Genomic DNA, 24,630 nt, shown 5'->3' with positions numbered 1-24,630 from the left:
AACTATGAAATACAAAAAGACTAACTTACATTGGCTGGGGGTATGTCCATAGGCAATTTAGGCTCCAGAACAGAAGGATCTACTGCAATATTTTTCCCTGCAGTAGATCCTAAATTGCCTATGGACATGCCCCCAGCCAATGTAAGTTAGTATTTTGTATAATTTAGCTAGCTAGTTCCTTAAACCTCTTGACGCTAGGGGTCAGATTATTATTATTTTTTAAAATAACGTTCCCAAGGTAAACTGACTATTTCTCAGGTCCAGATCGTAGAATATGCATATAATTTACAGATTAGGATAGAAAACACTTCAACGTTTCCAAAACTGTCAAAATATTGTCTGTGAGTATAACAAAACTGATTCTGCAGGCGAAAACCTGAGGAAATCTAACCCGGAAGTGATTATTTTTTATTTTTTTTATCTGTGTTTCCTGGCCCGTCTTTCTTACATTTAAAGGGGTATCAACCAGATTCCTTTTCCAATGGCTTCCTCAGGCAGTGACCAGGCTTTAGACATAGTTTCAGGCTTTTATTTTGAAAAATGAGCGCGATTTTTCAAAACTAGTCAGGTGTCCTCTGATTAGTTCCTGCGCGCGAGAGGGGTTGCTCTCCATTTTCTTTCTTTCTTTTATTGAATAGGTTACAAACCTGACTCAGTTACACCAGCTCTGTCAGGAGGAATGGGCCAAAAATCACCCAAATTATTGCGGGAAGCTTGTGGAAGACTACCGAAACGTTTGACCCAAGTTAAACAATTTAAAGGCAATGCTACCAAATACTAACTGAGTGTATGTAAACTTCTGACGTACTGGGAATGTGATGAAATAAATAAAAGCTGAAATAAATCATTATCTCTGCTATTATTCTGAAATTTCACATTCTTAAAATAAAGTGGTGATCCTATCTGACCTAAGACAGGGAATTTTTACTAGAATTAAATGTATGGAATTGTGAAAAACTGAGTTTAAATGTATTTGATCAAGGTGTATGTAAACTTCATACTTCAACTGTATCTTCAGACATAAACAGCGACTGTCGTGGCTTTTGAGAGTTATGATGGCTTGCAGTGATGACTCAGAAAATCAATGCATTCAGTTGTACAATTGACCAGGTATCCCCCCCATACCCTGTCCCTATCTTGTTTTTAATCGGCGAAAGAAGTGCTACACCTGATGGAGAGAAACTGTATGACACAGAATGAGTTGCATTATGCGTGCTGTATGGTATGTCACGTCACAATTTTACGTACAGCTTCAGAGGGGTCCATTTTCTTCAATACTATCAGGCCATTACCATGTCAATCAACGCTAGAATAGAAAAAAAGTTCACACCCCGGATTTTGATGCCAACAAAGTCACTACAGTCCCATTAGTTTTCAATGCAGCCTCATTTGAATGCCCCGGTTGCGCAACTTTGTACGGAATGGGGTTTAGTCAACAGTAGCCAGTTCTAGCTATATTGTCACGAATCCCGCTTCCTGAGTCTGTTTTTGCCTGTGTTCTGTCCTGGAGTGTTTTTCCGGTGTCCTGGAACGCACCCTGTCTGGTTGCCGGGCGACGTAGCTAGTTGATCTCTGATTACCTGCACCTGTATCCCATCAGCTATCTGCACACCTGGTCCTGATCATCACCCCTCCACTTTATAAGCTCTGACCTGACATCCATTCCCTGCCGGATCGTTAGTCATGAACAGTATGTTGTGCCAGCGTATCAGCCTCCAGTTTGATAGAGTTTGTTTTGTTGTTTTGTACGTCTTGCTTGCCTTGAACTTACCTCCGTTTTTTCTGTCTACAGTCATTCACCCGGAACACTCATCCCATCCCTACCTGGTCGTCGGTGACTTCAGTTACTTCCTTGGATCTGCTTACTCAATTCCATCAACTCACCTCCGCTGCCCGCTCCGCTACTTGGATTTTTCTATCACTACATTTACACTTGTAAATAAATACTCACCTTCGTCTTACTCTCCTTGTCCTGGTATGCTTCTGGGTTCTACTTTAGAGAATCGTGACATATATTGTCGTCAGAGAAACCCAGCCCTCGCTACAAAGCTAGATAGCTAGCAAGCAACACATTGCTTGGTGTAAGGAAATCAGGAAGCAAGTTTAGGGAGTGAGTGTTTTGCCTAGGCACTCTCATTTGTTGACTTCTGTAATAGAAAAAGCCTTGGTTTCATGCATGTTAACATCAGAAGCCTCCTCCCTAAGTTTGTTTTACTCACTGCTTTAGCACACTCTGCTAACCCCAATGTCCTTGCCGTGTCTGAATCCTGGCTTAGGAGGCCACCAAAAATTCTGAGATTTCCATACCCAACTAAAACATTTTCCGTCACGATTGAACTGCCAAAGGGGGAGGAGTTGCAATCTACTGCAGAGATAGCTTGCAAAGTTCTGTCATACTTTCCAGGTCTATGCCCAAACAGTTGGAGCTTCTAATTTTAAAAATGAATCTCTCCAAAAATAAGTCTCTCACCGTTGCCGCCTGTTATAGACCCCCCTCGACTCCCAGCTGTGCCCTGGACACCATATGTGAATTGATTGCCCCTCATCTATCTTCAGAGTTCGTTCTGTTAGGTGACCTAAACTGGGATATGCTTAACACCCCGGCAGTCCTACAAGCTAAGCTAGATGCCCTCAATCTCACACTAATCATCAAGGAACCCACCAGGTACAACCCTAAATCCGTAAACATGGGTACCCTCATAGATATTATCCTGACCAACTTGCCCTCCAAATACACCTCTGCTGTTTTGAATCAGGATCTCAGCGATCACTGCCTCATTGCTTGCATCCGCTATGGGTCCGCGGTCAGACGACCACCCCTCATCACTGTCAAACGCTCCCTAAACACTTCTGCGAGCAGGCCTTTCTAATTGACCTGGCCCGGGTTTCCTGGAAGGATATTGACCTCATCCCGTCAGTCGAGGATGCCTGGTCGTTCTTTAAAAGTAATTTCCTTACCATCTTAAATAAGCATGCCCCTTTCAAAAAATGTAGAACTAAGAACAGATATAGCCCTTGGTTCACTCCAGACCTGACTGTCCTTGACCAGCACAAAAACATCCTGTGGCGGACTGCAATAGCATCGAATAGTCCCTGCGATACGCAACTGTTCAGGGAAGTCAGGAACCAATACACACAGTCAGTCAGGAAAGAAAAGGTTAGCTTTTTCAAACAGAAACTTGCATCCTGTAGCTCTAACTCCAGAAAGTTCTGGGACACTGTAAAGTCCATGGAGAACAAGAGCACCTCTTACCAGCTGCCCACTGCTCTGAGGCTAGGTAACACAGTCACCACCGATAAATCCATGATTATCGAAAATTTCAATAAGCATTTCTCTACGGCTGGCCATGCTTTCCTCCTGGCTACCCCAGCCCCGGCTAACTGCTCAGCCCCCCCCCCCCCCCCCCCCTCCGCAGCTACTTGCCCGAGCCTCCCCAGCTTCTACTACAGCCAAATCCAGATTGAAGATGTTATGAAAGAGCTGCAAAACCTGGACCCGTACAAATCAGCTGGGCTAGACAATCTGGACCCTCTATTTCTAAAACTATCCGCCGCCATTGTTGCAACCCCTATTACCAGTCTGTTCAACCTATCTTTCGTATCCGTCCGAGATCCCTAAAGATTGGAAAGCTGCCGCGGTCATCCCCCTGTTCAAAGGGGGTGACACTCTAGACCCAAACTGTTATAGACCTATATCTATCCTGCCCTGCCTCTCTAAAGTCTTCGAAAGCCAAGTTAACAAACAGATCACTGACCATTTCGAATCCCACCGTACCTTCTCCGCTGTGCAATCCGATTTCTGAGCTGGTCACGGGTGCACCTCAGCCACGCTCAAGGTACTAAACGATAACATAACCGCCATTGATAATAGACAGTACTGTGCAGCTGTCTTCATCGACCTGGCCAAGGCTTTCAACTCTGTCAATCACAGTATTCTTATCGGCAGACTCAATAGCCTTGGTTTCTCAAATGACTGCCTCGCCTGGTTCACCAACTACTTCGCAGACAGAGTTCAGTGTGTCAAATCAGAGGGCCTGTTATCCGGACCTCTGGCATTCTCTATATGAGGGTACCACAGGGTTCAGTTCTCAGGCCGACTCTTTTCTCTGTATATATCAATGATGTCGCTCTTGCTGCGGGTGATTCCCTGATCCACCTCTACGCAGATGACACCATTCTGTATACATCTGGCCCTTCTTTGGACACTGTGTTAACTAACCTCCAAACGAGCTTCAATGCCATACAACACTCCTTCCGTGGCCTCCAATTGCTCTTAAACGCTAGTAAAACCAAATGCATGCTTTTCAACCGTTCGCTGCCCGCACCCGCCTGCCCAACTAGCATCACTACCCTGGACGTTCTGACCTAGAATATGTGGACAACTACACATACCTAGGTGTCTGGCTAGACTGTAAACTCTCCTTCCAGACTCATATCAAACATCTCCAATCCAAAATCAAATCTAGAATGGGCTTTCTATTCCGCAACAAAGCCTCCTTCACTCACGCCGCCAAACTGACCCTAGTAAAACTGACTATCCTACCGATCCTCGACTTTGGTGATGTCATCTACGAAATAGCTTCCAATACTCTACTCAGCAAACTGGATGCAGTCTATCACAGTGCCATCCGTTTTGTTACCAAAGCCCCTTATACCACCCACCACTTCGACCTGTATGCTCTAGTCGGCTGGCCCTCGCTACATATTCGTCGCCAGACCCCCTGGCTCCAGGTCATCTATAAGTCTATGCTAAGTAAAGCTCCTCCTTATCTCAGCTCACTGGTCATGATAACAGCACCCACCCGTAGCACACGCTCCAGCAGGTATATCTCACTGGTCATCCCCAAAGCAAACACCTCCTTTGGCCGCCTTTCCTTCTAGTTTTCGGCTGCCAGTGACTGGAATGAATTGCAAAAATTGCTGAAGCTGAAGACTTATATTTCCCTCACAAACTTTAAACATCAGCTATCTGAGCAGCTAACTGATCGCTGCTGATGTACACTGTCCATCTGTAAATAGCCCACCCAATCTTCCTACCTCATCCCCATACTGTTTTTAAAAAAACTTTTCTGCTCTTTTGCACACCAGTATCTCTACTTGCACATCATCATCTGCTCATTTATCACTCCAGTGTTAATCTGCTAAATAGTAATTATTTTGCTACTATGGCCTATTTATTGCCTACCTCCTCACGCCATTTGAACACACTGTATATAGACTTTCTTTTTTATATTGTGTTATTGACTGTACGCTTGTTTAGTCCATGTGTAGCTCTGTGTTGTTGTTTGTGTCGCACTGCTTTGCTTTATCTTGGCCAGGTTGTAAATGAGAACTTCTTCTCAACTAGATTACCTGGTTAAATAAAGGTGAAATAAAAATAAATAAGTAAACCTGACAAACCGGCTGAGGCCTGAGAGCCTGATGAGCCGGCTGAGACCTCCCCAGTTGCCTCGGTCGAGGCACGGAACCTGTTCACCAGCTGAGGTATGGAAACCTGTCGGTTCGGACACCCGGACCCGACATCACCTCCAACACAAAAAAATAAAACACACCCTTTGTTGAGGCGTCATTCTGTAACGATGTGCACTGAGAGTTGTGAAACAAGTTCAGGGAGTGAGTGTTTTAATAAATAAAGACAACATAATACAAAATAAGAAACATGAACAACGCATAGACATGACACAGGAACAGAAACAATGACGCCTGGGGAAGGAACCAAAGGGAGTGACACATATAGGGCAGGTAATCAAGGAGGTGATGGAGTCCAGGTAAGTCGGATGATGCGCAACGTTGGTGACAGGTGTGCACCACAACAAGCAGCCTGGTGACCTAGAGGCCGGAGAGGGAGCACACGTGACACTTGGCAAGCAACATTTACCATTAACTAGCTAGCTTTGGCAATTACATGATATCTAACACATAGCTACATGTCATTAACTCCGAGCTTTAATATCCAAAACAATTCTTATCTTGGTCAGTCACACTGCATGTTGTGTTGTCATACTAAAGGAGTAGCTAGCTTACTAGCTGTTTTACCTACTATAGCTCGGTAAAAACGCTTGTTTGCAGGCAGTTGAAGAAAATATCTTCTGATTATATAATCACATAAAAGGCCATTATCCATGAGAAATATGTTTGGCGCTGACATCTGCAGAATATTCAAAATTGCAATGACTGCTCTGTCAGTTTGAGGTGGCTGGGGGCTTGGCTAAGGAACATTTCAAATTGTGATTGACAGTTCGGGAGAAATTTGTTCTTGGTTCATTTTTCTCTTTTCGAAATAAACATAGCTACTATGTTTCATAAGTGGCCTCAATAGCTGTATAATAATGTTTTACTTTTGCAAGCAAATCCCACTTTGGGAACCTAATGCCAAGGTACCAGATGTCAATAGACTCAACATTACAATTCAGCATGATACATGTGGTGCAAAAATATATTTAATTTACATTTTTACATACAGTGATGTGCTCAAGTTATACATTTAATCAATATATTCTGGACATATATGTAAATATATTTTTAATTCCCCCGCATATATGTACATACAAATCTTCTCTGGGTACTCACATTTTTTGTCTGGGTAAGTACATTGACCATCCGTTCTGTTATACAGCCAGACCTAAACCATGCCTCTCTTATCTTGCTTCAGCCAATGGGGAGTGGAGGAGGCTCGGTTTAGGAATAACTTTCACATTTTAATAGTGCTAGAGAGCAAGCAAGCGAATATCACTCAGATGCATGCCACTACACTGACGGGAGTATAAGAAAGCATTGCACTGACTCGAGTGCACAGTGCTCCAAGTGAGTCTCTCCAATCAAATGTAAAAATCAATTAGAAAAGAGGACCATTTGGCTTTTTTTTGACGAGGAGGAGAAAGCAACCAGGTATTAGTGCATGCATGCGTTGTTAATTCTATGGAACATCATAAATAACTTATTTTATCCCTGGAAAAACACAAGATTCACCTGCAGAAGGTGACATTTGTTTTCCTTCGGTGGAACGAGCGACGCGCGCTTGTTCGACTGTCTGGTGCGCTGTGTTGCCTTCTCCTTCCTTTGGATTTTACATCATCGAGGGTACCCACTGGAGGTATGATGCGGTGAGAGGGGGTATCCAGCCATTCAGGTAGATGTCGCTCACTTTGCTCATTCATCAACTTTCCGTGGCCTTATAGCGTATGCGCATCTGACCCAGTGAAAATAGATTTTTCTCGTTTGGTCTCCATCTCATGCGCGTTCTCCTGTGCATTGTGCTGATAACAACTTCACCGTCTGGTCTACCAGGGAGACATTGTAACAACTTCAGTGATCAGCTTAGTACAACACAGCTTGCAGAATCAGGTAAAACATTATTTACTAATGTGTGAAAATACAATAGCCTATTAAATGCAGTCAATTTGACACCTGTGTAGAAAAGGCTATTTTCCTAATTATATGAAGTAGGCTGTGTATTGATGGGAAAACATTGAACATTTACAGTACACATTATACTATAGTACTTAAATTGCATCGTGGTAATTCAGGAGATCATCTTAAAAGGAGATACTTTTAAAAGCCTACTTGATTATTGAAAAATGTCAGGAAGACTACAGTAAAGCAGAAGGTCAAGAAATAACAAGCTCCTGAACCTACAGTATTTCACTAAGATCACACACAAACACACACGCAGTGACAACGTGTTAGCCTCTGTTTATTATTCTCATTCCAACACACACTCATCCCTCTCTCTAACATCTAACCATCCTTTCTGTCTCCATTCTTTCCTCCAGGACACTGGGAGAGAAGTTTGGGGAGAATGAAGAGTCGTCGGGTGCGGGGGAAGCATGAGTGGCCGGTGTATCACTGTTAGACGGGCGGCTCTGATGGTTCTATGGGAGTGTACAACTCTAAGCCTCCTCCAGTGCTGGGTAGTAGTGGCGGCGGCCGCGGGGGCCAGCCGTACTGGGGTTGGGGCCGCTGCAGATGCAGGGGGCTCCAGCAATGCAACGGGGCCCTTTGCCTGGCTCCTGTCTGACAAAGGGCCCTTTCATCACTCCCAAGAGTTTTCTGACTTTACGGAGCGCTACCAGCAAGGATTCACCACCAAATACACGATATACAGGTGAGTCTGGCTGAGGGGATTAATTAAAGATGGCTGCAAGGTTAAGTGATATATGTGTGAGATCATCGAGAGTTTGTTGAGCAGCAAGGTTCAGTGTAAAATTGACACTATGCTTTAGAGATACCTGTAAAGGTGAGATTGCTGCATGTGAGATTGCCAGCATGTTTGTATTACAAAACAAATTGGTTTAGCCTTTCACCTACCTAAACTGGCATGTACCTCTAGTTTCAAAATAATGGGAAGGGCGAGGCAGTTTGCAAAGTCTAACAGAGTAGCCTCATATATCGTAGCTCACAACCAGTGGTCTTTATCAATAACATGTACTGCTCTGACTACTGACAAGGTCAGGGGTTGAATACTGGGGTTGTTTGATGTAGTGAGTGCTGTACGCTTTGTCTCCTGTCCATACCCATAGTTTGTAGTTGTTTTTTTCCATTCAGGTGCAGGGCGTGTTCATGGGTGTTTGTGTGATGTGTCCCAGGTGCGATTGTGTGTGCGTGTGCCAGGTTTTATGAATAGTGTTGAGTGTGATGTTGTTGTGCATGGCATAGCTGGAACAGCATAGTGGATGATACCAGCTGAAGGGTCCTAATTGACACACACTGGTGTTTGGCAGCCGGCTAAGGTGACACGGCCAGGCACAGATGGGGAATGTAACAACTTGTAAGTCGCTCTGGATAAGAGCTTCTGCTAAATGACTTAAATGTAAATGATGTAAATGTAACACTGCGCTGGTTACTCTGATCTCTCTGTCTATCTGATCAGTATATTTATCCGTCTGTCTTTCTGTCTCCCTCCCTGTTCTCTGGCTCTGTGTACCTTCCCCAACACACACTCTCTGTCTTACACTCTCACACTCTCGTGAATATTCTCCAGTGTTCCAGTGACCTTTTTAAGGTGGGACCAGGGAAAGGGAGTCAAGAGGAGTGTGATAGTGTTAACTCTCCCTCTCGCTCTGTCTCAGTGCCTTACTCCCCCCTGCTGGTGACTCTTAGCGCAGAGAACATTGGTGCCTCTGCCGACTCTGGAAGTGATGGAGGAATAGTGTCTTAGCATTGCAACACCTCAGTGATTCTCATCCCTTATCGGGGATAAACTCTCCCTTCTCATGTCATAAACATAGTTATTTTAAGATAAGAAGTAGTACAGACTCTGAATTAACCATAGGAGTTGAATATTACTATGTAATATGTGCTTTTACATATTATATTATCTGTCTTTTGTATCCACATTGTTGTGTTGTTATGTTTGTGGTTGAGCCTATATAATGTGAGATGAAGACACCCTGAATCGACTAAAGCTTTGAATGGAATATTATTGATGACATTCCTCACCCAGTCCAGGGATAGTGTAGTAGCTGTGAGTATTTGTCGAGAGCAGGGATTACTTTGGTGCTGTGACAGATTAGCTTTGTGACTGTCGGCCAAAACATGCCAACTCCTATACCATACAAATGTACAACATTGGTAGAATTAACCAAGAGGTACTGTATTTAATTTCCTTTTATTTGTGTACAAATCACCACACTTTAATTCTGACCATCCTCTCAGCGGAAAATGACCTTGACTCTGGTTTATCTAAGAAGGGATTGTGTGTAATTGGGGAGTAATTGCTGTTTAATTAGATACACAACCATGTTTGTTAGGAAGAGGCACACAGCCTTGATAAACCCCTACAAGATTGAATCATACACTAAATAGTATTTAATGGGGATATGAATGGTAAATGTAACTCTGCATGCTACCGCCTTTACAAAAAAAACACATGAAAAAAGTAACGTGAATGAAAATGTGGTTCTAGGAGACTCTTAGCGCAGAGAACATTGGTGCCTCTGCTGGTTCTAGGACACGTGATAATATACTATGTTCTTGTGTCATTTTCCCAGTCAGACATGTGGTTTTCGGACATAAGTGAATTTTCATATATTTGTTTTTCATGTTTTTGACTCATAAAAAAAATCCCACAGTGAATTTTTTTCTCTGTTTTTAACACTTCCCGCTACATCTAGTCTTCCATCCAAGGACCATCCCTGCTTACTTCAGAGGAAAACCAGCAGTGGGATGCAGGGAATTAACGTGTTGCTGGAATTAACGTGCCAAAACTTGCAAAAGGAAAAAGGCAGTGAAAGCAAAACCAGGGTAACATAACCAAAGATAGGGAAAATTGCAGGAAAGAGGGTGGCATTTTTCTTATCGCATTATCATAAAACATAAAATAAAAATAAAATTTGTATCCAGTTATGAGAAGAAAAAAAATGCTATTATTTCCTTGAACTATTTTGTTTCACTATCAGTACTTTGGGGTTTATGTTTTGCTTTCAACATCATTAATTTTGTTTGAAATACAAAAATGTTGTCATCGACTTCAGAAATCTTGCTTGATATTAATGGCACAAACATAACTCACTCACTAGAGGATTGCACCATATAATAACACAGTTTCTCTATTCAACTATTACTCCTACCACAGTTTCAGTAAAGAGCTAAGATATGTGGCTGGAGAAATGCAACCACTCTCAAATCCATAGACTACGCTATTGGATGCAAGGACTGACCATCCATGATATAAACATTTTAGTTTTAACCATGTTTGTAGGCTGGTTGTTTACATTTACTTTGTTTGCAAACATTGAAGTAAAACAAGCTTATATTTGGGGTTCTGATGGGGTATGAAAGTTGAACTAAACTCATGAGGCATTTATACATTTTTTCTTTAAGAAGCAATGGGTTGATATTATTATCAGCTAATGCCTACCATTGTGATGCAGAGTTGTCATAATGCTTCAGCAATTGTACATTACACCGGGGCGTCAGTAGGCACAATTTAAGTAACCTAATATATGTCCCTTTAACTGCCCTGAATGCTTTTACTGATCCTACAGCTATTGTATGCAGTAATCATGTGCGTAGATGTATACTGTTAGCACTAAGCCGGTGTGCCCTAGGAGGAAGTCCACTGTGAACAGCTCACCCTGCACTAACATAAAAAACATGAGCACATCTACTGCTGCTGAGCTTCCAAGTAAAGCAATGAAAGCAAGTAAGCATCCCAGAAGAAAAGTGCTCAAAATAGCTCACATTAATATATGTAGCTTAAAAAACAAGGTTCATGAAATCAATAATTTGCTAGTAACAGATGACATTCATATTCTGACTATCTCTGAAACTCACTTAGATAATACCTACTGACAATATAGTGGTGGCAATACAAGGTTACGACATTTATAGAATATATATATATATGCCAATGGTGGAGGTGTTGCTGTTTTATATTCAGAACCACATTCCTGTAAAGATTAGAGAGGATCTCATGTCAAATACTGTTGAAGTAATATGGCTACAGGTTAATCTGCCTCACCTAAAGCCCATTCGGGTGGGAAGCTGCTATAGACCAACATGTGTTAACAGTCAGCATCTATGTAATATGTGTGAAATGCTTGATAATGTGTGTGATATCAACAGAGAGGTATATTTTCTGGGTGAGTTAAATATTGATTGGCTTTCATCAAGCTGCCCACTCAAGAAAAAGCTTCAAACTGTAATTAGTGCCTGCAACCTGGTTCAACCTGAACCTGGTTCAACCTGCCTGCAACCTGGTTCAGTCAACCTACCAGGGTAGTTACAAACAGCACAGGAATGAAATCATCAACATGTATTGATCGCATCTTTACTAATGCTGCAGAAATTTGCTTGAAAGCAGTATCCAGATCCATCGGATGTAGTGATCACAATATAGTAACCATATCTAGGAAAACCAAAGTTTCAAAGGCTGGGCCTAATATAGTAAATAAGAGGTCATACAGTTTTGTAGGCATTCCTATGTTACTAAAGAATATATGTTGGTCCGTGGTGAGTAAAGATGAGCAAACAGGCACTGCACTTGACACATTTATGAAATTGCTTATTCCAGTTGCTAATACAGTGCCTTGCAAAAGTATTCAACCCCCTTGGCGTTTTTCCTATTTTGTTGCATTACAACCTGTAATTTAAATGGATTTTAATTTGGATTTCATGTAATGGACATACACAAAAAAGTCCAAATTGGTCAAGTGAAATGAAAAAAAACTACTTGTTTCAAAACATTCTAAAAAATAACAAACGGAAAAGTGGTGCGTGCATATGTATTCACCCACTTTGCAATGAAGCTCCTAAATAAGATTTGGTGCAACCAATTGCCTTCAAAAGTCACATAATTAGTTCGATTGTACACAGGTGGACTGTATTTAACCATGATCTGTCACATGATCTCAGTGTATATATACACCTGTTCTGAAAGGCCCCAGTGTCACGCCATGACCTTAGTGAGACGTTTTATTTCTCTATCTGGTTAGGTCAGGGTGTGATTTGGGTGGGTGTGGTTCCCAATCAGAGGCAGCTGTCTATCGTTGTCTCTGATTGGGAATCATACTTAGGCAGCCTTTTTTCCCACCTAATGTTGTGGGTAATTATTTATTTTCTGTGTCTGTTTGTGTGCGCCACGGTTGCGTCATGTTCGGTTTCTGTTTACCTGTTTTTTGTGAAGGTTTCACTTCAATAAAAGATGTGGAATTACATGCATGCTGCGCCTTGACTCATCTATGACAGGGAGTTTGAAGACAGCGATCGTGACACCCAGTGTCTGCAACACCACTAAGCAAGGAGCACCACCAAGCAAGTGGCACCATGAAGACCAAGGAGCTCTCCAAACAGGTCGGGGACATAGTTGTGGAGAATTACAGATCAGGGTTGGGTTAAAAAAAATATCAGAAACTTTGAGCATCCCACAGAGCATGATTAAATCCATTATTAAAAAATGGAAAGAATATGGCACCACAACAAACCTGCCAAGACAGGACTGCCCAACAAAAGTCACAGACCAGGCAAGGAGGGTATTAATCAGAGAGGCAACAAAGACACCGACAATAACCCCGAAGGAGCTGCAAAGCTCCACAGCAGAGATGGGAGTATCTGTCCATAAGACAACTTTAAACCGTACACTCCACAGAGCTGGGCTTTACGGAAGAGTGGCCAGAAAAAAAGACATTGTTTAAGAAAGAAATAAGCAAACACATTTGGTGTTTGTGGGAGATGTGGGCATGTGGGAGACTCCCCAAACATATAGAAGAAGGTACTCTGAGCTTTTTGGCTATGTCTGGCGCAAACGCAACAACTCTCATCACCCCGAGAACACCATCCCCACAATGAAGCATGGTGGTGGCAGCATCATGCTGTGGGGATGTTTTTCATGGTCAGAATTGAAGGAATGATGGATGGCACTAAATACAGAGACATTCTTGAGGGAAACCTGTTTCAGTCTTGCAAAGATTTTAGACTGGGATGGAGGTTCACCTTCCAGCAGAACAATGACCCTAAGCATACTACTAAAGCAACACTCAAGTGGTTTAAGGGGAAACATTTAAATGTCTTGGAATGGTCTAGTCAAAGCCCAGACCTCAATCCAATTGAGAATCTGTAGTATGACTTAAAGATTGCTGTACACCAGTGGATCCCATCCAACTTGAAGGAGCTGGAGCAGTTTTGAAGAATGGGCAAAAATCCCAGTGGCTAGATATGCCAAGTTTATAGAGACACACCTCAAGAGACTTGCAGCTGTAATTGCTGCAAAAGGTAGCTCTACAAAGTATTGACTTTGGGGGGTGAAACTTTGTGGTCCTGTGTGGCTCAGTTGGTAGAGCATGGCACTTGCAACGCCAGGGTTGTGGGTTCATTCCCCACGGGGGGACCAGGATGAATATGTATGAACTTTCCAATTTGTAAGTCGCTCTGGATAAGAGCGTCTGCTAAATGACTTAAATGTAAATGTAAATGAAACGTTATGCACACTCAAGTTTTTTTTTTTTTTTGTCTTATATCTTGTTTGTTGCACAATAAAAAATATTTTTAATCTTCAAAGTGGAAGGCATGTTGTGTACAAATGATACAAACTCCCCAAAAATCTATTTTAATTCCCAGTTGTAAGGCAACAAAATAGTAAAAATCCCAAGGTGGGTGAATACTTTCGCAAGCCACTGTAAGCATGCAACCATTTAGAAAATGACTGTAAAACTTTTAAATCCCCATGGATTGATGAGGAATTGAAAAATTGTATGTTTGAGAGAGATGAGGCAAAAGGAATGGCATATAAGTCTGGCTGCATAACCGATTGGCAAACTTATTGCAAATTGAGAAATCATGTGATTAAACTGAATAAAAAGAAGAAGAAATTAAACTATGAAACCAAGATAAATGAAATGAAGAATAATTGTATAAAGCTTTGGAGGACCTTCATTGAAATTCCGGGTTAAAAGGCTAACTCAGCTCCATCATTCATTGAAACAGATGGCTCATTCATCACAAAACCAACTGATATTGCCAACTACTTTAATGATTTTTTTCATTGGCAGGATTAGCAAATTTAGGCATAACATGCCAGCAACAAATTCTGACACTACACATCCAGGTATATCTGACCAAAGTATGATAGACAAGCATTGTAATTTTAAATTCTGTAATGTTAGTGTGGAAGAGGTGATAAATGATTGTTGTCAATCAACAATGACAAGCCACCGGGGTCTGACAACTTGGATGGAAAATGACTAAGGATAATAGAGGACGATATTGCCACTCCTATTTGCCACATCTTCAATTTAAGCCTACTAGAAGTTGTGTGTGCCCTCAGGCTTGGAGGGAAGCAAAAGTCATTCTGCTACCTAAGAATAGTAAAGCCCTCTTTACTGGCTCAAATAGCCGACCAATCAGCCTGTTACCAACCCTTAGTAAACTTTTGGAAAAAATAGTGTTTGACCAGATACAAAGCTATTTTACAGTAAACAAATTGACAACAAACTTTCAGCATGCTTATAGAGAAGGACATTCAACAAGCACAGCACTTACACAAATGACTGATGATTGGCTGATTGAAATTGATGATAAAAATATTGTGGGGGCTGTTTTGTTAGCCTTCAGTATGGCCTTTGACATTATCGATCATAATCTGCTGCTGGCAAAACGTATGTGTTATGGCTTTACACCCCCTGCTATATTGTGGATAAAGAGTTACCTGTCTAACAGAACACAGAGGGTGTTCTTTAATGGAAGCCTCTCCAACATAATCCAGGTAGAATCAGGAATTCTCCAAGGCAGCTATCTAGGCCCATTACTTTTTTTCAATCTTTACTAACGAATTGCCACTGGCTTTGAGGAAAGCCAGAGTGTCTATGTATGCGGATGACTCAACACTATACACGTCAGCTACTACAGTGACTGAAATGACTGCAACACTTAACAAAGAGTTGCAGTTAGTTTCAGAGTGTGTGGCAAGGAATAAGTTAGTCCTAATTATTTCTAAAACTAAAATCATTGTATTTGGGCAAATTATTCACTAAACCCTAAACCTCAATTAAATATTGTCATAAATAATGTGGAAATTGAGCAAGTTGAGGTGACTAAACTGCTTGGAGTTACCCTGGATTGCAAACTGTCATGGTCAAAACATATTGATACTACTACATTAGCTAAGATGGGGAGAAGTATGTCTATGATAATGCACTGCTCTACCTTCTTGACAGCACTGTCAATAAGGCAGGTCCTACAGGCCCTAGTTTTGTTGCACCTGGACTACTGTTCAGTCGTGTGGTCAGGTGCCACAAAAAAGGACTTTGGAAAATTGCAATTGGTTCCGATCAGGGCAGCACGGCTGGCCCTTGGATGTACACATAGAGCTAATATTAATAATATGCATGTCAATCTCTGGGCTGAAAGTGGAGGAGAGATTGACTTCATCACTACTTGTATTCATGAGAAGTGTTGACATGTTGAATGCCTCGAACTGTCTGAACTACTGGCATACAGCTCGGACACCCATGCATACTACTTACAAGACATGCCACAAGAGGTCTCTTTGCAGTCCCCAAGTCCTGAACAGACTATGGAAGGCGCACAGTACTAAATAGAGCCAGAACTACATGGAACTCTATTCCACATCAAGTAACTCATGCAAGCAGTAAAAATAAGATTTCAAAAACAGATTAAAAAAACATCTTATGGAACAGCGGAGACTGTAAAGCAACACACACATAGGTGCATACACACACACAAACACATGATAGCATACACACTATACACACATGCACGTGGATTTTGTACTGTATATATGTGGTAGTGGTGGAGTAGGGGCCTGAGGGCACACAGTCTGAATGTATTGTAATGTTTTTAAAATTGTATAAACTGCCGTAATTTTGCTGGACCCCCGTAAGAGTAGCTGCTGCCTTGGCTAATGGGGATCCATAATAAATACAAATACAAAATGTATACGTTTAAAAAAAGATTATGTAGAAACTAAGTATTGCCCCTTTAACAGGCAGTGACCTTCATATAGCAGAACTACACTACAAAAGTATGTGGACACCTGCTCGTCGAACAGCTCATTCCAAAATCATGGGCATTTATATGGAATTGGTGGCTATAACAGCCCAGTCTTTTGGGAAGGCTTTCCACTAGATGTTGGAACATTGCTGTGGGGACTTGCTTCCATTCAGCCACTCAAGCATTAGTGAGGTTGATCACTGATATTGCTTCCAGAGGCAGTTTGGATCTCGGTAGTGAGTGTTGCAACCGAGGACAGATCATTTTTATGCGCTAGGCGCTTCAGCACTCGATGGTCTCGTGCTGTGAGCTTGTGTAGCCTACCATTTCTCTTCTGAGCCGTTGTTGCTCCAATACTTTTCCACTTCACAATAACAACACTTATCGTTGACCAGGGCATCTCTAGCCGGGCAGAAATTTGACGAACTGACTTGTTGGAAAGTTGGCATCCTATGATGGTGCCACGGTGAAAGTCACTGCGTCAGTATGGGCCATTCTACTTACAATGTTTGTCTATGGAGGTTGCATGGCTGTGTGCTTGATTTCATACACCTGTCAGCAATGGGGTGGCTAAAGTAGCCGAATCCACTAATTTGAAGGGGTGTCCACATTTTGGCCATGTAGTGTATGTCTCCATTTGAATCTGATCCATTAACCTGACCCACAAAATGTATTCATTGCACTGTTCTGTGAATGTCCCGCAAAATTGTTCCCTTGTCTCGCATTTGGACATTTTAGATGTGGTCACCCTAATTCTACCAGTGGAAACATTGTTTCTGCAAAATATTAACACCATCTTTTCACATGTGAGGAGAATAACATTATTTCACATTCATATGTGAAAATCACATGTGGAAATGTATATCTGCAATTCCACAGTTTTTTGACATGTAAAATGGCAAATGTGATTTTCACATGTGAAACTGCAATTCAAATGAGGGGAAAACATGTTATTCTCCTCGCCTGTGAAAAGGTGGTGCTAACAGGTGAACTCTTTTTTCACTGTTTTAAATTTAAGCTCGACATGTGAAAACAACTTTTGTTTTTTTATTAGGGATGTCCTTCTACGGCAACAGCCACTCCTCATTGCCTATATAATATAATACTATATTGTCTTTCAAGAGGGACATCATTTTCACAGACTCCTTAAAATCACAAAACATCGTCACACATCCAGTTTCCAGTCACACATCCAGTTTCCAGTCACATAACATTTACTGCTTTAAATGGTTAATATGTAGACTCATGATGTACATGTGAGAGCATGACCTCTTCTCTGCCTCAGGACAGTCACAGTAGCGTGTCCCTGTAGCTCGGGGAGTCGTGACAAGGAGCTCATAGAGCACAGGGCTTATTGTTTCTGACAAGTGCGTGATGGCGGAAGTTATATGGGGCAGAGGTCCGTGGTGGTGTCTCCGCTGCCATGTCCACAGCCATTGCCTGTGTGTGTGTTTGTTTGTGGAGCAGAGGTCCGTGGTAGCGTTTATTCCAGAGCCTGTGCTTTGTGTCGGTGGTGACAGAGCTTTCATTCTCAGGGACAGCTGAGTGAGGAGTGTTGATGGCACACTGATCCAGAAATGTAGCCCATACCATACATTCATTCTTTGTAACAATTAGGTCTTTCATTGCTTTAAACTAGTACCTAGTTCATCTTGATCATGTGTTGTTCCTTTTCAATCAATCAATCAAACGTATTTATAAAGCCATTTTTATATCAGCCGATGTCACAAAGTGCTATACAGAAACCCAGCCTAAAACCCCAAACAGCAAGCAATGCAGATGTAGAAGCACGATGGCTCGGAAAAATGTCCTAGAAAGGTAGGAACCTAGGAAGATACCTAAAGAGGAACCAGACTCTGAGTGGTGGCCAGTCCTCTTCTGGCTGTGCCGGGTTGAGATTATAACAGTACATGGCCAAGATGTTCAAATGTTCATAGATGACCAGCATGGTCAAATAATAATAATAATCGCAGTGGTTGTAGAGGGTGCAACAGGTCAGCACCTCAGGAGTAAATGTCAGTTGCCTTTTCATAGCTGAGCATTCAGAGTTAGACAACAGGTGCGGTGGAGAGAGAGAGTCAAAAACAGCAGGTCCGGGGCAAGGTAGCACATCTGGTGAACAGGTCAGGGTTCCATAGCCGCAGGCAGAACAGTTGAAACTGGAGCAGCAGCACGACCAGGTGGTCTGGGGACAGCAAGGAGTCATCAGGCCAGGTAGTCCTGGGTGATGGTCCTCTGGGAGGGGAGGAAAAGGGAGAGAGAATTAGATGGAGCATACTTAAATTCACACAGGACACCAGATAAGACAGGAGAAATACTCCAGATAAAACAGACTGACTCTAGCCTCCCGACACATAAACTATTACAGCATAAATACTGAAGGCTGAGACAGGAGGGGTCGGGGGACATTGTTGCCCCGTCCGACGATACCACCGGACAGGGCCAACCAGGCAGGATATAACCCCACCTACTTTGCCAACCACAGCCACCATACCACTAGAGAGATATCTTCAACCACCAACTTACTACCCTGAGACAAGGCTGAGTATAGGCAACAAAGACCTTCCCCACGGCACGAACCCGAGGCGGGCGCCAAACCCGGACAGGAAGATCATGTCAGTGACTCGACCCACTCAAGTGACGCACACTCCTTGGGACGGGTTGGAAGAGCGCCAGTAAGCCAGTGACTCAGCCCGCGTAATAGGATTAGAGGCAGAGAATCCCGGTGCAGAGAGGGGAACCGGCCAGTTAGAGACAGCAAGGGTGGTTCGTCGCTCCAGTGCCTTTCCGTTCATCTTCACATCCCTGGGCCAGACTACACTCAATCATAGGACCTACTGAAGAGATGAGTCTTCAATAAAGATTTAAAGGTTGAGACCGAGTCTACGTTTCTCACATGGATAGGCAGACCATTCCATAAAAATGTTGCTCTATAGGAGAAAGCCCTGCCTCCAGCTTTTTGCTTAGAAATTAAAGGGACAATTAGGAGGCCTGCGTCTTGTGTCTGTAGCATAAGGTATGTACGCTGGGCACTTGAATGGAGGCACTTGAATTTGAGGTGGAATTTTGACAATTGGCTGCCCCCTCCGGCGCCCCTGATCGGCTACTACACCACCCGCGGCACCCCAGTCACCAGCTCATAGCGTTGCTGCAGTCCCCCCCCCCCCCCCCCACTCCATTTCCGCTTCTCCCGAAGTTCACTCCACTATCCTTGGTAGCTATGGTGATGTGTGTGCTTATATGGGATTATCCAATTGTGAAACATTAATAAAAATGAATCTTATAAAAAATATATATTTTTTTGTGTGTGACAAAGACGATTAGTGATTAAGGCAGTAGCCTAACCTAGCCTGTTAACGTTAGCTGTCTACTACTAGTCGATAAAATTTGAGCTAAAGGTAATCTATGGAGATTTGAAATAATTTGCTACCATGTCTAAGAGACAAAAATGATCAGGAAGCGAATAGTTTAAAAAACTATGAGTAAAGAGGCTCTAAACCCAAGAAATTCGCTGGTGAAATGTATCAGTGTGCAGCAATGTCCATCAGCCTGTCTGGAGAATGACAAGCCTTCTAGGACAGGCCATTCATTTGCCAAGAACGACAAGCCCCTGTTCGCTGATTCTAGCAGCGAAGAGGGCAAACCGGAGGACTCCGAGCCATGCACTTCCACCGATGATGACAGCTCTCTGGCTGGACAAGAACAGGTGGTTGCACCAGGCCTAGCCACACCTTCAAACAGTGCCGGCGAAATCCTCCAGACCCTTCTAATTTCCTTAATTTTGTCACAAGAGTCAAATACTTTCTGTGGCACACATCAGAGTCAAATACTTTCTATAGAACAAACTTCACGTCAGGATAGGCAACCAAAATTAAGAATTAATGTATGTGTGTTATATTAAACATAGAGGAGGGAGTAAAATGTAGGCAAGCAATAAACATTTCAGAACAACTTCTAGTTGAATAAGACATGGGAGAGATGACAAATTTTGGCAGAGACATTTATTTATACACTTGAAACAAATAGCCAAACCGAAAACTGCAGACATTACTAGTGCCTCCCCCGCGATCAAACCGCCATAAAAAAAAATGAAACGCAGCCTAACGTGATCATTGACAGCTGCCTTGAAGGACACAAATAAAAATGGGGGGGGGTTCTGGCAGGGGGGAGATTTTCAGCACTACACCGGCCCTGTATGTACGGCAGGACCAAATCGGAGAAATAGGTAGGAGCATGCCCATGTAATGCTTTGTAGGTTAGCAGTAAAACCTTGACATCAGCCCTAGCCTTCTCTCTTTCTAGTTACATGGCAAAAATACAGATTGAGGCCTTCAATCAAACTGAGGACAGAGAAATATGTGTGCACCAGACTGGTCAAGGCTTTTTGCATACATGGCTGTGAGATGTAAGTTACACAAAAAAATGTTTTAGGTTGTTTGGATGACCCACTTGCTGAGTTACAGGCATTGGGTCAAAAGTTGGGTTATTTTCTGTAAATACAGCAAGGTTGGGCTATGGATATTTGACCCAGCCAGTGGGTTAATTCTCCCGCCACCAGTGTGTGAAGTCCACCAGAATGCTATTCTAGTTCTAGTTAGTGTGACTGAGGAGTGGAAAGCGGCTAACGTTATTTCGACAGACAAATGGTGTTTTGGCTGACTGAAAACGGTAAATAAAAAACTTTACTAATTATGAATTTTATTCGGGTTAAATAGGTTGTCTTAATTATTAGGTAATTAGGTTGCTAGCTTACGTTAGCTTGAGAGTTAGATAGTTAACTAATGAGACATTTTCTATGCTAATGTCTCTAGCTGTGTTAACGTTAGCTAGCTAGCTAAGGTTAGCCTCAAGACCATGCTCATGTCGCACGTTTACTGAAGTGTTGTGGCAGAATATAACAAATGCACGGTTTTTGACGACATTTGGCTAGCTAGCTAACTATGTCAGTGTTCACTCGATAGCTATGTTACCTAGCTAAGCTAGCTGGCTAGCTATGTTACCTAGCTAGAGTTGACTTATTCTCCATATGGGTTAATTTAACCAAGCTATTTGGCAGGCCTATATCATGCTTGCATGGTGATTGATTGAGTTAGTTAGAGTTACTGTACTGGTTTTCTGACAGTGGCAGCTGTGAAGTTGAGGAGGATGGATGCAAATTCTGTTAGCTAGCTAATGCTAGTTTACCTTAAATTTGATGTAGCCAAGTTAGTTTAGCTAACTATGTTTCTAACATTCATTTATTTCTGTACTTAAATGCAGAGGTCAAGGCCAATGAATGGACAGCTTTTCAAAGATACACTGAATGAGTCGAACCTGGTCTCTTTGTTTCCAAAGTTTGAGGGTAAGTAAAACTGAAAAAATCATTTTAGAGAGTGGAGACAGAAGGGGGAAACAGATTTTCATTGACCCTGTGTAAAACGGCATCTACATCTTCCACATTGTCATCGATAACCAATAGTACAACCTTAATGGAAACTTAAAAGACTTAACTTCAACAGAGCCTCTTGCACGGAACCCAAACCGGTTGCGCGTGTGCGCTATCGTGCATACATTTATTTTGCCCCCCCCACACCAAACGCGATCACGACACGCAGGTTAAAATATAAAAACAAACTCTGAACCAATGACATTAATTTGGGGACAGGTCGAAAAGCATTAAACATGTATGGCAATTTAGCTAGTTAGCTTGCACTTGCTAGCTAACGTTAATTTGTCCTATTTGGCTAGCTTGCTGTTGCTAGCTAATTTGTCCTGGGATATAAACACTGAGTTGTTATTTTACCTGAAATGCACAAGGACCTCTACTCCGACAATTAATCCACACATAAAACGGCCAACCGAATCGTTTCTAGTCATCTCTCCTCCTTCCAGGCTTTTTCATTGTTTAATTTATATGGTGATCGCATCTAAACTTTCATTGTATTACCACGACTACTGGCAAAACAGTTCGTCTTTCAATCACCCACGTGGGTATAACCAATGTGGAGATGGCACGTGGGTACCTGCTTCTATAAACCAATGAGGAGATGGGAGAGGCAGGATTTGCAGCGCTATCTGCGTCAGAAATAGGAATGAGTTCTATTTTAGCCCTTGGTGTCGCAGACGCTCGTTGGCGTGCGAGCAGTGTGGGTGCAATAATTGAATAACATGGATTTCTACATTTATTTTGCGATGCTCGCGCACGTCTGGTCAGCATGTCAGAACCTTGCAGCCACTTTGGGACTAGATACATTACATGCACAGCTACCCAAGATAGTCTGGCCATTTTACCATACTTGCTTTATTGGTCATTTGCACAAATATTCTTTCACAGTGACCAACCTGACACGCAACACACATATCACAGGCTGGGAGCAGCTCATAAGCACTTAGGGGTAAACTGCCTTGCTCAAGGGAACAACAGCAGTAGGTAGTGTAGAGATATTGTAGTTGGTAACTCTCTGGCTGACGGATCACTCCCTGCAGATTTCCCCACAGGCAGCTCAGGGGTTTGAAAAGGGGACTGCCTTTCTAACCTTGAAGCTTTGGCTGGCGCTATTAATTTTGCTCCTTCCTCAAACCCTTGCATTTGTTCAACCAATTGACCTGGCTTATTAACCCTTTCCTCAAAGTATTTCATCTAGAAATGTGTGTGAAACTATCAATTACAATCTCCCCCTAGCGGTTAAGTCTAGCGCTGAAGAGCTTTAGGCCGGTAACTGATAGTTCGTTGTTTCGAATCCCGAGCCAGCAAGTTGGAAAAATATGCCGTTCTACCCTTGAGAAAGGCAGTTAAGCCCCAACAACAACTGCTCCCTGGACACCGAAGATGTGGATGTCGATTTAAGGCAGCCCCATGCACCTCTGATTGGTCTGCCAGACACATTTCGGTTTAATGCATTCAGTTGTGCAGCTGATTAGGTACCCCCTTCCCTTTTTACCCATTCTTTTGCAGCAGAAGAGATGGACCAGGAAACGCTCTTGCTTTTGGACGATTCAACTATAGCCTGAAGGTAAAGGAGAACATAAAAGCCTTAAACAGTAGCCGGGTCTTGTCAGGTACATATTGAAAGATTTGCTGTGTTTTTTGAAAACTGATTGTTAGAAGGAATTTATAATTCATTGAATAATTTGTGCTCACAATAGTCAAATGTGAGAGATGGCAGCCCAGATGACCAAGTGGCTGAACAACATCTGGCTGGCAAACCAGGTTGCGGAGTACATGAACGAGATTCCGATCCAGAGGGCTCAGTGGAAAAGACAGAATGGGGCCAAGACAGTCGAGATTGTCCAGGAGTATCCACGTCTGCTGGATACTACAGGCATGGTGCGTTCTTTTTTTTAACAAAAACATTAGATTTAAATCTTAATCTGTTTGCTGTGATTAACTAGCCTGGCTGACACCACCCACGTGACTCACAGCGCAGGGAGAGCTGTGACTAGTGATGCACCGATATGGCATTTCTGGCCAATACCGTTATCCAATATTTTCCTTGCCAAAAAAACGATACCAATAACCGATATTTAACTTTTTTGGCTCCTTTTAAGCATTTGAGTACAGTTAAATAGTTAACACACACACACATGGATGCAGTGTTCTAAGGCACTGCATCAACAGTGCAAGAGGTGTCCCTACAGTCCCAGGTTCGAATCCAAGCTCTATCACATCCGGCCGTGATTGGGAGTCCCATAGGGCACAATTGGCCCAGAGTCGTCTGGGTTTGGCCTGGGCAGGCCGTCATTGTAAATAAGAATTTGTTCTTAACTGACTTGCCTAGTTAAATAAAGGTTACACACACACACACACACACCACACTAACCCAAAAATTATTTTGTTGCCATTTACGTATGTCCGCATTACCAGTAAAGCATAATCAAAAACAATTTTTCACTTACTTGCTGTGCTGTTTCGTTGTTCATTTCTTCAGTCATTTCATTCTCAACCAGGATTTCTATGGTACGCCTTTTGGGTCTTTGCGTGTCAAAAAAGATATGTGTCAAATAAGCTTGAAGACCAATCAGGATCTGATTATGACTGCACATCACATAATAATTTAACGCGTTCATACATTTTTTACATAGTTATTACACATTGATTACACTTTCACTCGTATTTCATATGTTACACCGATTCATTGATAAGTATGCTGTGATGTTGGTAAAGTTGTCTCGCGCACCTACAGTGCTGGTCATTAAAAAAAAAGC

The 24,630-nt window shown here is 42.4% G+C and overlaps 1 protein-coding gene across 2 annotated transcripts in view; it reads left to right on the top strand.

Annotated features, from left to right (window-relative positions):
- Positions 1 to 6,716: 6,716 nt before the first annotated feature.
- LOC139578607 (BMP/retinoic acid-inducible neural-specific protein 3-like) overlaps positions 6,717 to 24,630 on the top strand; it is a 96,315-nt gene continuing 78,401 nt past the window's right edge. The window contains exons 1-2 of one of the 2 annotated variants that reach the window (XM_071406449.1): positions 6,717 to 7,344; positions 7,773 to 8,104. In XM_071406449.1, the coding sequence (XP_071262550.1) occupies positions 7,827 to 8,104 (278 nt within the window). In that variant the 5' untranslated portion in view covers positions 6,717 to 7,344; positions 7,773 to 7,826. The remainder of the gene's footprint in view (positions 7,345 to 7,772; positions 8,105 to 24,630) is intronic. The other variant, XM_071406450.1, reaches the window with a different exon arrangement.

The sequence above is a fragment of the Salvelinus alpinus genome, chromosome 6 (genome assembly GCF_045679555.1).
Source record: "Salvelinus alpinus chromosome 6, SLU_Salpinus.1, whole genome shotgun sequence".
Taxonomy (NCBI): Eukaryota; Metazoa; Chordata; class Actinopteri; order Salmoniformes; family Salmonidae; genus Salvelinus; species Salvelinus alpinus.
Note: the sequence above shows the minus strand (reverse complement) of the source record. Positions and strands in the feature narration are given on the sequence as shown.